We start from the raw sequence: 16,652 nt of genomic DNA on the forward strand, positions 1-16,652 counted from the left end.
ATCGCAGCATATTGTGCGACGTGATTTTCACACACTAAAATGCATGTACGAGGCGCTTGGGAGAGATTTCTTCTCCCTCATATTTGTGGGACGACAGGTCATATATGTGGGACACGAAAAAATGCGGGCATGAAGAGGGTGCTGTTGGAGTAATAAAAAATTGGGTTTCATCTCTAATATTGGTTTTAGGAAGATTTTGTGTGTTCTCTTGGAGATAGTTCCAAATGGAGCTATAGCGGGAGATAGCGGCTAAATTGTACAGCGGGAGATTTAAAACCATGGTGCGAACCTGCTTGCTTGAAACAAAAGTGCAATGCACATCCAATGCGGCGACATGGCCTATTGGCCGCTGTATTATTTTGCGCACAGGATGGTGCAGCACAAACACAGTTTCAACCAGTAGCATGCCGCAGTACCAACAGATGTGAAACACAACAAAATCATGACGCTGGGCCAAAGGAATAAATCAAATTGCATCTTTATTTACTAGCACGGTGCTGACAATGCCATCCCAAGATCATTATTCCCGCAGTACTAGTGTATCACGGCACAAGTTCACAATCGGCAGGATTTAGAAACCTGGTTCGATGGATACCATTTACGGAAGAGAAACGCAAGGGCCTAAAAGAGATCTGATGACTTTGCAAAGCACTTCACTCTCTCCTCACCCACCGCTACAATGGAAGGCCCAAGTGGAAACTGAAAAGGGTGTCCGCACAGAACTGAGCTTCTGGGCTGCGGTACTCAAACACGGGATCTAATCACCACGGTAACATCTTGGGGCAGTTCGCACATCTTGCAGCTGGAGAAGATTTGGTTGCTGGTGATAACCTCAACGCTATTACCGAAGTGTTGACAGGCTAACAGTCAAGGGGACAACCTCTCGATGTGCCACACTGTGCTCCCATCTACTTCTCTCTGCGAGTATTGTAACCTGTTTACATCACACGTATCAACATACATGCCATCCCGTTCTGGGGCATACAGGATTTTTCAGTGAAAATGGATAACAGATTGAAGGATGATCGAAGCATACCGGTCATGCAGTCGAGACTGTTGTCCTTGCCAGAACTCAAAAAGTGTCGGTGTCAATTTGTAGCCACCCCAATATTCAGGTTTTGGAATCAAGCTCCTGCAGTTAAACACAGCCAGGGGATTCAGATTTAACACTTCAGATAACACAGCCAGTTCCAGAATTCGGTACCTACAATTTTCTTCACATAATCAAATATTATCAAAGTTTAGCAGCTTTGACCAAGGTGCCGCTGATAGGCATCTAACTGAAGATTCGTAAGCATGCCCACTAATGCCAACGCAGTGGTTCCAAGACTTTGAGATATACTCCACAACCCACTTGGCGCAATTCAAGGAACAGTTCATTAAATTCCTCTCATGTCGTGTTAGGAAGGGATTACGAGGATGCGGACCTCTGCCACCGGCGGCACAGTAGCAAGCAGCGCGCGGCAATTAGGCGGCTGGTGGCGCAGCATCAGGGAAAGGACAGGAATTAACAGGCAGGTCACAGGGGCATGGGTAGCGACAGACTAGAGGTCAGGATGGCCGGAACGAAGAGCAGGAAGATCTTCAATTGAAAAGGAATAGAAAAGAAGAGAAAAAGAAGAAAGAGATAGGGGAAAAAACAACATTTTACAGCTGTCCTCTCACCTCACGAGCAAGAAATGAATATTTTAATGTGTCTATTGTCTTCCAGCAAATTTGTCACAGTATCCACCAGCTAATCAATTTTTTTCGGTGTCCACTAGCAAAGCGACCTCACTTTCAGTGTCCTCTAGCCCAGTTGACATTATTATATGTTATGAATAGCACTTTATTCAATATGAGGCTCTAAAGAAAATATATATACACAGATACAGCATGAAGACCTATCTATATACAATAGAGAAATAGAGTTACAATAGGAAAATAGAATCTTATCTAACATCCCCCCCCCCCAATTCAAACTCAGGGTGGATCAACCACACTGAGTTTGAAGAGATAGAATCGACGCTGAGCTCTGGTTTGTGCCTTGCTGAAGAAATCAGCCAAAGCTTTGAAGACACATAGCGAAGATCAATAATATATCTTGAACATGTGCTCGTGTAGTCGTGTATAATAAGCATCACACCAATATGCTTAGTAAGCTCATGCTTTACCGGATCACGAGGAATACTAATAGCACCAGTACTATCAGACGAAAGAGAAGTTGGTATAGACACAGAAACACCAAAATCAGCAAGCAACCATTGTAGCCATAACACGCAACTCAGCCTCTATACTCGAACAAGAAACTGCTAAGTGTTTCTTACTCTTCCAATCAATGAGGGAACCAACAAGAAAAACACAATAGGCAGAAAGAGACCGACGATCTGAGAAATCACTAGCTCAAGTCGCATCACAGTAGACATAAAGTTGCAAGGAGCCAGAGCATGGAAAGAATAGCGAGATAGTCCCACGAAGTTAATAAAGAACATGAGAAGATGACTATAGTGGACCTAGGTGGGAGCCGAAACAAACTGACTCAAGATATGCACAACATATGAAATATCAGGACGAGTGACACGAGATAAACAAGACTCCCTACAATATGTCGATAGCATGTAGGGTCATCAAGAAGCTCACTATCATTGATACTAAAGTGAAGATTGAGCTCCATGGGAGTCTCAAAAGTCCGGTGATCAGTAATAGCAACCCAATGAAGCAGATCATGAGTGTACTTTTCTTGAGATACATAAAGGCCCTCAGACGAAAAGGAAACCTCTATCCCAAGAGTAACGGAGAGGACCAAGATCATACATGAGAAACTACTCACTAAGACGTGCCTTAACAGAGGCGACATACTCAGGATCATCTCCAGTGATGAGCATATCATCAACATAAAGGAGAAGAGTCCGACCCCGAGAAGTGTGCACAAACAGCGCAGGATCATGAGAATTGGTAGAAAAAACAGCAGTTGTGACCACATAAGCAAAACGCTAAAACCAAGCACGAGAAGCCTGCTTGAGGCCATAAAGGGGGCGATGAAGACGACAAACCATGCCTTACAAAAATTAGAGGGAGCATAATATTTGTGTTACCAATACTATGACAACAAAATACTATATCCATGTGATAAAATGGCAAATGAACTGTCAGCAAATAAAGCAGCTTAAAAGGAATTTTTCATGGATCGAAAAGGAAAAATAGAATGTCATGAATACCAACTATGGACACTTGTCATGTTTAACTCACCCATCAGAATATTTTTGTTCCAATTTCTTGTAATCCTGTTGAAGAACTTCTCTTCCAGCAATTACAGTACTCTGTTAAATACCATAATTAATAATTTACGTTTTTTCTTCTCAGTAGATAGACTTACATTTAATCATTCCGGTAAAAGATGTGGAAACAGAAAGTTTAAGCTTGTAATACTACAAAACCACAGTACCTGCTTGCTGACTATGGCACCAAGCTGACTTCCACGTGGGCGGCTGTGGAAATATTTATCTGATTCAGCTTCTGGAACCTTCTCAACTGACCCTTCAACTCTTACCTGCATCCCACGTATCAGCCAATTAGAGCCTGCAATATGCAGTCTTATAGGCCCCGTTATGCATTGTGGTTCATTCCATGTCCCTTTCACAGAAGAATAGTACTGCATGCATTAGTGTAACTGAGATCCAGTTAACAATTAAGAGGGACATGTTAGAGTATATTATTAGGGTTTCCCTATTGTAATGGGCTTTGGCCAACTTAACTCTTCTATTAATACATTCCCAACCCAGAATTAGGGTTATGGTTTCACTCATTCCAACATGGTATAGAGCTAGGTCTTTTTTCCTCCTTTCCTACAGTCGCCGACCTCCTTCCCCCAGCCGTCGGGCTACCACCCAGCCGCCGGCTTCCCCAACCGCCGGACCTCCCTCCCCCCGCTGCCCCTCCCTCAGCCATGGCGGACACTCCCTGCACCGCCGGCGGCCTCTCCCCAACCACGGCTGCGCGGTTCCAGCGACAAGCACGTCGTCCGGACCTTCTCTGGAGCCCTGCTCCACCGGTGGTGGCCCTCCCCTCCCTGGTATACCTGCGCCAGCCTACTCCATCCGCCGGACACTCCCCCTCCGACCCCGCGCCATCAGAGGCAAACTGCCTCCCCTCCTCGGGTCTGGCACGCCTACCCCTCTCCCTTGCGCCAACGAAGGTAGGCCCACTCTCCCCCACACCGACGGACGCGGGCTGCTTCCTCTCCCATCTACGTGGGTTGCACCGTTCTCCTCGTGCATGCCCGCCACCCGTGACCTCCTCGCCGTCGTCAGCGGCTATTTGCCCACCACAGCCCCCTCCGTCAGCGCGACCACCAGAGGCGGTGCGGCGGCCTCCTTCTCCAGGAGGGCGACCCCCTGCGGCAGAGTGACTATCGCCCTCTCCTTCCCTGCGGTCGCAACTCCTCCTGGCGCCCGCACGGACGACACTCCTTTTCTTCCTCCTGCACCGCTGCTCCCCACGGCATCATCGAGCAGCTGCGCAGCACCTTCCTTGTTGCACTGCACAACCCCAGGTTCGGCATGGGCCCTCACCGTCGACACCTTCACACAACCCTCTCCCCTATCCCCACGCGGCCCACTCCCTCGCCGCGGAATCGACCACCACGCCACTCCTCCCTCTCTTTGACCCTACGTGGGCCCTCACTATCATGTCCGGTCTCGCCGCTTCGATGTGGTCGTTGCTCTACAGCCCCTGGACCAAGACCATCTCCATGTGATCGGGCCCGGGTGCTTCTTCGCCACGTCCCCCACAGCTGGCTCTCCTAACGGCGCCATCCTACAGTATCCCACCATCATCGGCGCCTCCAGACCCACCTCTCCTTTCGCTCCCAAGACCCCTACCTCGGCCCCTTGGTCCTCGTTGACTAGAGGCTGGCACCTGGCTTCCCTCGCCCCCCCCCCCATCTCCCCCGATTGGGTGGTCCACGTCTACCAACGACGTGTGTGCGATCCCCCGGTCCCCTCCGTTGAGCCAGCACATGCCTCAACTCGCTCCCGTGACGAGCAGCCGGTGCACCATCCAGTCACTATCCACCGCGACCCCGACCACGTCCACTCGATGGTGATGTGTCCCTTGACCGGCGTTCTCCGCTCTATCGACCGGCTAGTGCTCATGGCCAATGCTGCTCCGACTCCCTCACATGTCCCCTCTTTATGTTTGTGCTGCTCTCGCCAATCCCCTTTGGGACTTGATGCCGTGTCCCCCGGGCACTAACTTGGTTACTGGCAAGTGAATCTTCAGCCACAAGCTCACCTCTGACAGCTCACTCGACCGCTACAAGGCATGTTGGGTCCTTTGGGGCTTCACTCAGCGCTCCACAGTGCACTACGACGAGACCTTCAGCCTCGTCGTCAAGTTCGCCACCGTTCGGGTCGTCCTCTCTCTCGTCCTCTCTCAGGACTGGGAGGTCCACCAGCTGAACGTCAAGAATGTCTTCCTGCACAGCACTCTGATCGAGACGGTGTACTGCAGCCAGCTGACTGGCTTCATCGACTCCACACGCTCGAGTATGGGCTGAACCGCTCTCTGTATGGCCTCGAGCACCGCTAAGGGCTTAGTACAATCGCTTCACCTCCTACTTGATCTCCCTTGGCTTCGTCGAGGCCAAGTCAGACACGTCCCTATTCATACATCGGCACGGCGACGACACCGCCTACCTCCTCTATGTCGACGACATCGTGCTCACAGCGTCCAATGCCGCCCTCCTGCAGCGCACAATCACCGTCCTTCAGCGCGAGTTCGCGATGGACCTGGGCCCTCTCCACTTCCTTGGGTCACCGTGGAGCGGCGGCCCTAGGGCCTCTTCCTCCACCAACGCCAGTACGCCCTCAACGTTCTGGAGCGAGCTAGCATGTCCGACTGCAAGCCCTACTCGATGCCTGTCGACACTTGGGCGAAGCTCTCCGACGACAACGAGCCCCCGGTCAGCGACATGACAGCCTACCGGAGCCTCACCGGCGCTCTCCAGTACATCACATTTTCCCGACCACACATCGCCTACGCTATTCAGCAGGTGTACCTTCACTTGCCCACCCCTCGGGTAGGCATGAAAACGGGACAAGAAAATCATGTCCCGATTGATTTTGTATACTGTGTAAACCGACTGTATATCGTTTTTCAGGAATACACGGGAAACAGAAAAAATTCGAGAAATTTCAGCAGGAACGGAATCAGGGATGGTTGTTTCCCAACCGTATTGATGATTACCGTATGGTCGTATTTTCGGCCTGGAAAATTCCCGATGGGATTCCTGTTTTTTACGGCCCACATCAGTGTCTGACCCAATCCGACAATTCTAGTCTGCATCTACCAAACAGCCCAAGACCTTTGCCCCGGCTTCTTGTTGGCTCGTTCGCAAGCACAGATGCGAGCTGGTGGGCTACAGCCTCCTCTAGGCTCCAGTACATAAGCTGCACACGCAAGCATTGAAGCACACACCGCCCATGACATCTCGGCGCGAATTTTCTCGATCGCGGGGGCCAGCGACCGGGAATAGATCCGGCCTCCGGACACACCGTGTACATGTTTGGCCTAAGTCCAGTCCGCAGTTCGCTCGCACCACTGCACCCACAACATCCGACGCCTCATGTCATTCGCTCGTCCCATCCTGCGGACACCACCAGCTAGCACACTACACATGCAAGCACACTATGGCAACAGCAGTGTGCACTCCACAGTAATGGAAGTTGAGTAGCTGACACGAGTGTGATTGTTGCACAGTGACACAAGTTGAGTAGCAACACGGCATAGCTGACGCAGCAAGCTGAGTGGCTACAATTGTTGCATTCAAACTCTGTACCATTATGCCTATGCATTGATGCAATTGTTACAGAGTCGATATTCCCGTGTTCTATTATCGATTCCCGATCGTAATCGCGACATGTTCCCGATCGAAATGTTCCGCTACCGATATCCCGTAATATAGATTTCGTTTTCCCGTCCAACTTTTCTGTTACCGGCTAAAAAATACAGTAACGGAAATGGTTTGAGGGTTTTCCCGACCGTTTTCAAGCCTACCCGCGGGAGCCCCACCTCACCGCTCTCAAGCAGATTCTTTGCTACCTTCGCGGCTCCATCGACTTCAGTCTTCTCCTTCGACCCTCCCCGACTTCTGAGCTAGTGGTTTACACCGACGCCGACTGGGCTAGCTGCCCCGACACTGCCAATCCATATCCAGCTACGCTGTGTTTCTAGGTGCCAACCTCGTCTCCTGGTCCTCGAAGCGATAGCCCGTCGTCTCCCGCTCCAGCGCTGAGGCTGAGTATCGCGTTGTGGTCAACGGCATGGCCAGGGCCTCCTGGCTCCGCCAGCTTCTTGAGGAGCTCCACAGCCACCTCGAGCTCTCCACCCTCCTCTACTGTGATAACGTCAATGCGGTCTATCTATCCACCAACCCCGTGTAGCATCAACACACGAAGCATGTGGAGATCGACCTTCACTTCGTCTGCGAGCGTGTCGCCATTGGCGCTGTTCGCGTTCTCCGCGTCCCGACCACTTCGCAGTCCGACATATTCAACAAGAGGCTTCCATCTACTGTTTTCAATGAGTTCCGATCCAGTCTCAACATCTGTACAGGATAGAGTTGTGACTGTGGGGGTGTTACATTATTAGGGTTTCCCTGTATACTCCTATTGTAATGAATTTTGGCCCACTCAACTCTTCTATTAATACATTCCCAACCTAGGATTAGGGTTAGGGTTTCACTCATTCCAACAGGACACGCCAATGCTAGCAGCTCCCACATGAGTGGGATCCAAGAAAGGAATAACCGAGGCAAGCTTTATCCTTGCATTTTTACAGAGACTCAGAGAGGCTACGTCAAACTCAGGACATTTGGCTCAATGGGAAGACTTCTCACCAATTCAATAGGCTTGTCCTATCCAATTAATAATTAAGAGGTACAAAATCAAGTGGTGCATACTATAGAACACGAAAAGGGACCAGAAAGGTAAAATATAAAAAATGTAGATTCCTAAATGAACTAAATAAAAGTAAGAAATCAGCCTAATAAAATGTTAATGAGACCTTATTTGGCACTATCAACACCACAATTCATTATAGATTTTGAAAAATGGGTAACATAACCCAATGGAGAAACACTGATATTAAATTTGTTCTGTAATGCAGGTTGCTATTTTACCCTTACAAGTTGCAATGTGATACTGCGCTAAACAGATCCTTTGAAACTACCATAAGGATTGATAGTCACCTGACGGTTCATCTCATTCCAGTAGAAAAGGAGTGCTGCGTTAGGGTTTTCACACAAGTCATGCGCCTTCCGGCTACCATAATTTGTATACCTGTACAAAATAAAATTATCAAACCATGACTCAAATTTCTATGGAATTCCACAGGGACAACAAACTTTATGCCACATACCAAACAAATCCCTGTTTATCAACTCCCTTTAAAAGAACCATCCTCGAAGAACTGAAGATAAAATAGTTGGACAAATAATTATCATATCAAATTTCAATTACAATGTTGTTAACCAGCTTAGCAGAATGAAATATGTTATTAAATAACAAATAGCCATACGGTTTTCCTTCCTTGTTGGCAGTTGTCAAAGCCATTGCATTGGGCTCACGCAGACCGGCTGTTACTGCTTCATCAAACCATTTAAGGAACTACATATATATGATAGAACCATTTATTAACAATAAAAAAAATTTCAAATAAAAGGATGGATATTTCCTGGCCATACCTGATCAAATGGATCAGACATCACTTGACTCTCAAGAAGTTCAGGGGAAATATAGTTCTCCCTGAGAGATGAAATTTCAACAGATGGAGCTTTTCCAATTCTCACACACATTGATGTGCCAGGGTAAGGAGGAAGCTGAAGTCCGTATTTGTTTAAAATAGGTGGGGGGACAAACCTTCCCCCAAGAAAATGGTGTGGGCCAGTGAACTTTTTTGCACAGAGCTTAGGTGCAGTCAATGACACCTAGACATGTCAATTACTTAAAGATGAAATTTGGAATTTTCAAACAGCATGTTCTTATGTTGGTAGATGAATTATAATCCAGAAAGCTTCTAAGTAGGACGCTAACCAGCATATCAGGTTTAATGCCTCCATCGACATCTCCCTCTTCAACATGCCATCCAGAAGGGATATCAATAGAAACAATTGCTGGGCGCTTATCTGGATTTTGAATATCACTCAATGAAACAAGCATTTGGATAAGATGATCAAAGGGTGGTCTGGGTGTTCCTGTAACAGATCAAAGATTTCCACAGTGAAAAAAAAAAGTAAAAATGTTAAGAAGCATCATTGATTCATGTCAGGTATACAATTGCATACTCATTTGATTTCAATAGATTCAATTTACTCTAAATGATAGCACTGCCAACATTTTTCTTAATTATCAACCTGTCCTTAATTGATATAATATTGCTGCATTGAACCAGGATACACACACACTTGCCCCCCTAAATTACTCTGTAATATTCAGTCCAAAAAAATTGCATGATAAAGAACAAGAATCCAGCATATTACCTCAAAATGATTTTACCAAAAGTTCAGTAGAAACTGGATAGTAACCACATTCTCATTCTGAGAAACATTATCGTTTCAACTGAAAGATTATCTATCACTTTGCTCAATGTCTGTGTAATACAGCTCTAATTGGTTTCCCATGCTAATTGACAATTGAGAAAAAGTCTGTTTTACAACCCTCAACTATGGGTTGAGTCCAGCTTTCAACCCTCAATTGCAAAACCATTCACCTTTCAACCAACCCTGGTTTTTAAAGCGGTAAGGCGAGCCAAGGCGTTGGACCACCGCCTGGACGCCTAGGCGGCGCATAGGCGACGCCTAGACGAGGTAGGCGGGCAAGGCGCCTAGGCGTTGGACCTCCGCCTAGACGCTAGGCTAGGCGTCGCCTAGGCGACGCCTTAAGAACAGGGCAACCAACTATAAAAACGGTTCACTTTTCAAGTTTCACCCAAATTTAGAGTGGTTTTAGTTGACATGGCGACATGATCAACATATTTTCTGTTTTAAATTTACAAATGGATTTAAAATTTCAAAAAAAAAACTAAATGACTTTCTGTAAGTAAACAAAGATTAATAGCACTTAGTTATAGCTTTGAACTAAACTAAACCATTTTCACTATGTCCATCTAACATGCTTCATACCAAATTGACTTTTAGGTTCTTTACTCCTATGCGCAACTGAAATTTTCTATTAAAAATTAAAATATATTCTAAATTTGCAAACCATACTATAATTTTGCAAATTTAAAATTATTATAGTCCTCTTAAACAACTCTGACAATGTATTCAATGCACATGAGATTAAAAATCAATTTTCCCTAGGCTCTGTTTGGATCCTTGGAATTGAATTCTATTCTAATAAAGTCCCGTTTGTTTCCTTTCATTTTGAGGAATTGGAATCTTACTAATGGAACAGACTATTTTTTTAGAATGTGACATTCCACCACTTTCCAAAGTTATCATATAAGCCTATCTCAAATTCATGGGATGAGAGATGGAAATTGATTCTATAGATTTACATGCTATTTTTCCGATGTACAACTTATAACACACTCTTCTACTTGCTTCGCTATAACATAAATATAGTATATAACTATCTCGCTCATATGATTTAGGATAATATACAAATATATTACATATATAAATATATGAACTTAATTAGTTTTGTCTAAATTATAATTATTAAAATGGAATTCAATTCCAACGAAACAAACGGGACCTAATAGTAATTTAGACACAAATCAATTAAGCTAATACATTTTATACGGATAATATTTGTAATACTATTGTTGGCAATATGGGAGAGATATTTATGTGATACATTTCTACTACTAGAGAGCGAGCCAAAGAGCGTGTTATAAGTTACAGAGTAGAAAACATAGTCTGGTGATACATAAAATCAATTTCCATCCTCCACCCTATGAATTGGAGATGGACATATATCTAAACTTTGGAAAGTGGTGGAATATCAAATTCCAAACTAAATAGGCTACTCTTTTAAGTAGATTCCAATTCCTCCAAAATGAAGGGATCCAAACAACCCCTAGATGAAATTAAATGGCACTTAGAATGCAATAAATTATTTTTATTTAGATTTCCTATAAAAAGTACAAAATATATTATATTTCAAACATATGAATATATTTAAATTGTAGATACTCCTTAGTGGGAGTGACGTACATGTAGCAAACAGAGAAAAGATTATTCGGTGGCTCAAGCTTGACATTAAATCAGAAACACAATTAGAACAGCAAGGAAGGATACAAAAAGCAGATATACCATGAAATGAGAAACCAAACATTGCATCAACAATAACATCAAACTCCCGTGGTAATTCGTTAGGTAGGTCTTCGACAGGTATGAATGGGATCGACAGTGATTCAAGCTAAAAAACACGAAGGGTTCATGTTATATTGGAAAAAGAGAACCATACAGCATACCAAGAAGTGAGGGAGGCATGATGGTTTACCTGAGTAACGAGACCAGAATATAGAGGTTTGGGTGTGCGTTTTGGGTAGCAAATAGATGGCCTATATCCAAAGTGATAAAGATGACGAGCAGCTACCAGACCATCACCACCATTATTTCCTGGGCCACAGATAACAAGTACCCTTGCATGTTCATTCAACTTGTAAACCTGTGTTGATTATGAACATTTGCAGAAAACAGCAAGTGAGCAGGCACAAAACTTATATTTTTAAAGAAAGATAGATTTAAGAAGGGAAACTAAAACTAATATATGTAAGCACAGAATATGAGGTCCTACAGAACATATACAGCACATTGTATGGTTTTCCCTCCATTCATACTACTTAGTGGAAGTTCTTAAATCGCATCTAAGCAGACACAGTAAGTAGTTCTTTTATGCACTTTTAGGTATCATCAGAAGGTATCTCGAATCACTTAACAAGAAATGCTAGTTCCAATTTCACTCAACAAGAGCAAAACAAATCTATATCTAAACTCAAATCCTGATAATTTTGTGTAAAATTTAATTGTGAAATTTTATGACTTGCAGAGTAGCACACATCAACTATGCAACATCACTAATACATTCGCAAAAAAAACAGCTACTATATTCAATTTCAATCATAGAATAGATTTAGGATCCTTGATACGAGCCTGCCCCTAAAATAACTACCTTCTACTTGATCAAGTCAGGCAGGAGAGTACCAAACAAGTGACAGCATGTATACGATACAATTTGCAAAACCTACAGAAGCCTGATTTCCAAACTAAACCTCATAATCGAGGAACCAGGATCACTAACATTAAAAATGGTAAATGGACATGGATATTTTTGGTCCGTTTGCCAAATCTCCTGATTTGCTGAGGTTGAGGCACATTAAACAGAAGAAACTAATAAAACATTGCAAATTCAGTTGGAGAGCAGCACGCAGTGCCCGATGGCCTTACCTCCGCAAGGGCTGCCGCAACGCTCAATCCAGCAAGTTCCTAAAAGCACAACAATTTGATGATCAGCCACCAGCAAAAAAAACCCGGAAAACAGCAACTGGGAGGTGGGAATCCCCTGACCATGAGCTGGTCGACGCTGAACCCGAGCGGGCCCATGAGCTGCTCGTCGATCTCCGCCGCGTCGCGCTGCGTGAGGTGCGTCACCTCCGCCGCGGCGGCCGCTGACGCCGCCAGCGACGCCATGCCTAGCCTCTGCGGGAGGGGAGCAAAGGAAGCGCCCGGAGCAACCGCGGGGAAGCTGGGGAGGCGGCGTGCCGGAAGTTGCAGGCGGTGGACGCGGCTATTGTTCTGGCTGCGAGGGAACGGGGAGAGAGGATGAGGGTTGGTGGTGGTGCTGGCGCTGGCGGCGGAGAGGAGGAATGGCATAGCAAGGGAGAGGACGGTGGTGGCCGATTTGTTGCGGGTTCTGGACGCGACGGCGGCCAGCATCCTCTGGTCCGGGACCGCTGCGGCGCTGCCTCGGCGGACTGGCTCAACTGGTTCACATGCCAGATGCCACTAGGCACAGGCACAGGCACAGGCACAGGCACAGTGCAACAGCTAGGATGGCAATGGATCACGCTCTTAGACCAACTCCAGCAGACTCCCTCTCCGTATCCCTAAAACGCGCGGCCAACAGATTCTCTCTCCTCTCCGTATCCGTCTCCGTTTCCAGCAACACTCCCCATCCCACTCCGCATGCAGTCTATGACACCTGGGGCCCGCCAGCAGGCGCGCGCGCACGCAGAGAGCTGCGGAGAGGAGAGAGAAAGCGTGGAAATGGGGAGTGCAGGGACACGGCGTCTATTTTGCGGAGAGGGATGCGGAGCCTGCTGGAGAGCGCAATAGTGCCTCAAACCGTGCAAAATGCGGATGCGGAGTGGGATGGGGAGCGTTGCTGGAGTTGGTCTTAGTCATGAGTAGGGATGAAAACGGTCGGAAACGGTCGGTAAACACTAAAACCATTATCATTTTCATATTTTTTATCGGAAATGAAATCGAAAACGGTAACTCCGAAAACGGAAACGATATCGGTATTTCGGAAACTTCGGAAACGAAAGTTCGGTACGGAAAATACACCGGTAACGATCGAAATCTAAAATACGATCGGTAAACATATAACATAACAAGCTCACAATACAACAAAGACCAAAAGTTCACAATTTACAAAGATCAAAAGTTCAACCTTTTTGTGCTCTAATTATGTTAAAAAATGTCAACTCAAACAGCTCGACTTTAAAAACAAATACAATATATATAGAGACATATAATATATATATATATATAAACGCACGCACGTTGCTCCGGCCATCTAAACGCACCGCGCACGCAACGTCCACCTTGCAGCCCATTAGCGAACCTTGCAGCCCATTAGCGCAATGTAGCAGAGCGGCACTAGGGAGCGTTGCGTCAGCTTAGTCCCACCTCGCTTAGTAAACTGCACGGTGCACAAATTCTTCTATATAAATAGATACCCTACCGCAGGTAATAACCAAAGTTCAGACCGGCACGAGACCGACGGCTTGGGCCAGAGTGAAAATGTGGGCTTTGCCCGCTTATCTTGTTTTTAATTTTAAATTTCGGAAAATTCCGAATTATATATTTGGTAAATTCCGGTTAAATTCGGTAACCGGAGGAAACAGTCGGTAAAATGCCAAACCGGTTTCGATACCGATTCCGATATAAAATTCCGACAACCGATACCGTTTTCGAAAATACCGTTACCTCTGAATTCGGTCGGCTAAAAATCGAAAACGGTTTTCGGAAAACCGAAAAATTTCGAAACCGTTTTCATCCCTAGTCACGAGTCACGATTACACCGTAGGTAAGATTTTGTACACCCGTCGGTATCTGGCGGGTATCAGATACCACGGATATAATGACGCTTCAAAGGACACGTAGTTGAGGTTGATGACGTAGAACAAAAGAAAAAACCAAGACATAATAAACTTGATCACCGTTACATAAGCAAGCAATATTATAAATACACTAGTTGAGTGTCCATACGTTACGACGATGTACAAATTATTCGATAAATATTAGTTTACAACAATTACATGAAAACGAACAACATATATATCAACCTCAATATCTCACATATGAGGAGTGGACATGTGAGTCAGTAATAGCAAGTGATTGTTCCCCAGAAGCCGTGAAAGGTGAGATTAGGAAGAAGGGATATTGGGGAAGTAATCTTCTATTTCTTAATTGCCAAATGTTCGAATACAAGAGATAAATAGGCATTATGCCTTCTAACAAACATAGATGGAAAATCTCCTCAAATTGAGACAGTGGTTTCTGGCTGCGGTGACTCGGTCTCCATCGATGATTTGTTGCAACTCAATGTTCAGCACCTTGAGACAGTGGTTTCTAGCTGCGGTGACTCAGTCTCCATCGATGATTTGTTGCAACTCAATGTTCAGCACCAGATTAAATTGACTTTCGCTAACATCGTTCCTATAAATTAGACACAAATCAACTTGGTGCTATAACAAAACAGAGAAAATAGAAGATAGGCAACCAATTTTCTCAACCAAACAGTTACTTCAACACAAAAAGTTAACTAACGATGATTTGCATCTAAGCAATAACAAACCTGAAGATGATGACTTGGTGAGGCTTTCTCTTCCAAGAACTGGTGTAGAATTCAATCAGACACATGTTCTGAAATTTAGTATCTGTTAGAAGGCATAATGTTTTGATTTGTTATAAAGAGAGCATTGTTCAATCAGACACACTATAAAGAGAGCATTGTTCAATTCAACATCTGTATCATTAGCCTAAACATAACATCATGTTCTGAAGAAAAAGATTAATGCGAAAATTTAGAGAAAGGAACATGTGTTCAACCAGATGGAATGTACATACGGGAAAACATCGCCCTTTCAAACGACTTTGTGGTGCAAGAGAAGGCAGATCATCAGCTTTGATAACTGCTGCCTGCCTATGGTGAAGGTGGACTCCAGGTGTATCATACAATTTCTGTGTGCAAGGATATGTTAGTAGACTTCAAATTGGACTCTAAGTAGAAGATACAAAACATAGTGATGTAATTAGAGAGAACAAATATTTTGGATCAGTTCATATCGAGCATTGTGCATGCATAAAGATGATTGTATTGCATCAAAGGATCATGATAAGAGACCCTTCATACCCCTCCGCCTAAAAATGATTCAATTTGAATAGGGCCAAGGGTTGTTCCAGGAACAACAGATTGTATTGGCTTGTATTTTTGAGCTGTCGCTGCCACCGGGTCCTTGTACGCCATTGTTCCTACAACAGAAGGACCTCCAACAATTAGTGTGGGAAAAACGAGCAGCATTGTTTAGATGGTAACCACTACATAAAGGATTTTAAGACAAATATTAATAATAGGAAAGGCATACTTAGCATTGCACTGATAAATGCAGATTTTCCAACATTTGTGGAACCCTGTAACAGAGTATGATTTAAATCAGATATAGCTACACTGGCTGAGAGGCAGAAACACAACTTGCATTCTCCAAAGTTGTATTGCCTGAATTAATGAAGTTTGTTAAATTTATATTGATAGCAATAGCAATTGCGTATACAATATAATGCACATATCTTTGAACAGAAATTGTCCTCTTCATTTTCCCCCTAACATCTAAAGAAAAACACAATAATGGAAGTGATGAGTGCTTACCAGTATATATACATCTCAGCCCTAATATGATAAAAAGAAATATCAGTCAGGATCGTGAAATGTAGAACAAGCAGGGGAAGTGAAGATCTATAGAACTTGAGACTCTCTGTTACACGGTTCAGTCGTCCCACGACGCACGGGGCTCGTCCCAGGAGAAGCCCATGTCACTGACGGACATGCGGTCAGCATCCAAGGAGAATTGTGGGTCTGTGTCGCACGAGCGCTGGCCGCCGGCGAACTCGGAGCTAGCTTCCCCAAGGCGGAAGCGGCTACGCCGGAGGAACGACGGCTTGGATGGCTTCTCCGGTGGGGGCATTGTCGCCGCCTTGCTGCCTACGGCCTCCTACTTCTTGAGCTTCTACTTGCCCCTCCAATTCTGCCACTTCTTGCTGAACATCGAGGCGACAAGCCAAAAGCTCCCGGCGATCTCCTTGAGGTCCTTGGGCGGTAGCTTCCTGGGCTGCTGCGACTGCGAGGCCTCGAGATCTATGTGATCCTTCATGGCCATAACGT

The 16,652-nt window shown here is 45.1% G+C and overlaps 1 protein-coding gene across 2 annotated transcripts; it reads right to left on the reverse strand.

The window, feature by feature from the left end:
* Nucleotides 1–459: 459 nt before the first annotated feature.
* Nucleotides 460–13,026, reverse strand: LOC100381809 (Pyridoxine/pyridoxamine 5'-phosphate oxidase 1 chloroplastic). Of its 2 annotated transcripts, NM_001327881.1 has the most exons (13): nucleotides 12,554–12,995; nucleotides 12,434–12,472; nucleotides 11,487–11,654; nucleotides 11,297–11,402; nucleotides 9,072–9,232; nucleotides 8,723–8,965; nucleotides 8,557–8,645; nucleotides 8,398–8,448; nucleotides 8,228–8,318; nucleotides 3,425–3,529; nucleotides 3,229–3,299; nucleotides 1,037–1,132; nucleotides 464–934 (listed from the first exon to the last, which is right to left on the reverse strand). In NM_001327881.1, exons 1-13 carry the CDS (start codon nucleotides 12,920–12,922, stop codon nucleotides 868–870), a joined length of 1,656 nt encoding a protein of 551 aa, NP_001314810.1. In that variant the 5' UTR covers nucleotides 12,923–12,995; the 3' UTR covers nucleotides 464–867. The 2 variants fall into 2 exon arrangements, 1 of the variants encoding a protein (NP_001314810.1); XR_552413.4 differs by lacking the exon at nucleotides 3,229–3,299 and having other exon boundaries at nucleotides 460–934; nucleotides 12,554–13,026.
* Nucleotides 13,027–16,652: the final 3,626 nt, after the last annotated feature.

Source organism: Zea mays, chromosome 1, assembly GCF_902167145.1.
Source record: "Zea mays cultivar B73 chromosome 1, Zm-B73-REFERENCE-NAM-5.0, whole genome shotgun sequence".
NCBI lineage: Eukaryota > Viridiplantae > Streptophyta > Magnoliopsida > Poales > Poaceae > Zea > Zea mays.

What these genes read in the sequence shown, in the direction of transcription:
- LOC100381809 (NM_001327881.1), bottom strand. Translation starts at nt 12,922, where the DNA reads ATGCTGGCCGCCGTCGCGTCCAGAACCCGCAACAAATCGGCCACCACC. An exon ending in TCAGCGTCGACCAGCTCATG is followed by an intron (nt 12,473 to 12,553) that starts GTCAGGGGATTC and finishes TTGTGCTTTTAG; the next exon opens with GAACTTGCTGGATTGAGCGT. An exon ending in CAGTCTCGACTGCATGACCG is followed by an intron (nt 935 to 1,036) that starts GTATGCTTCGAT and finishes TGATGTAAACAG; the next exon opens with GTTACAATACTCGCAGAGAG.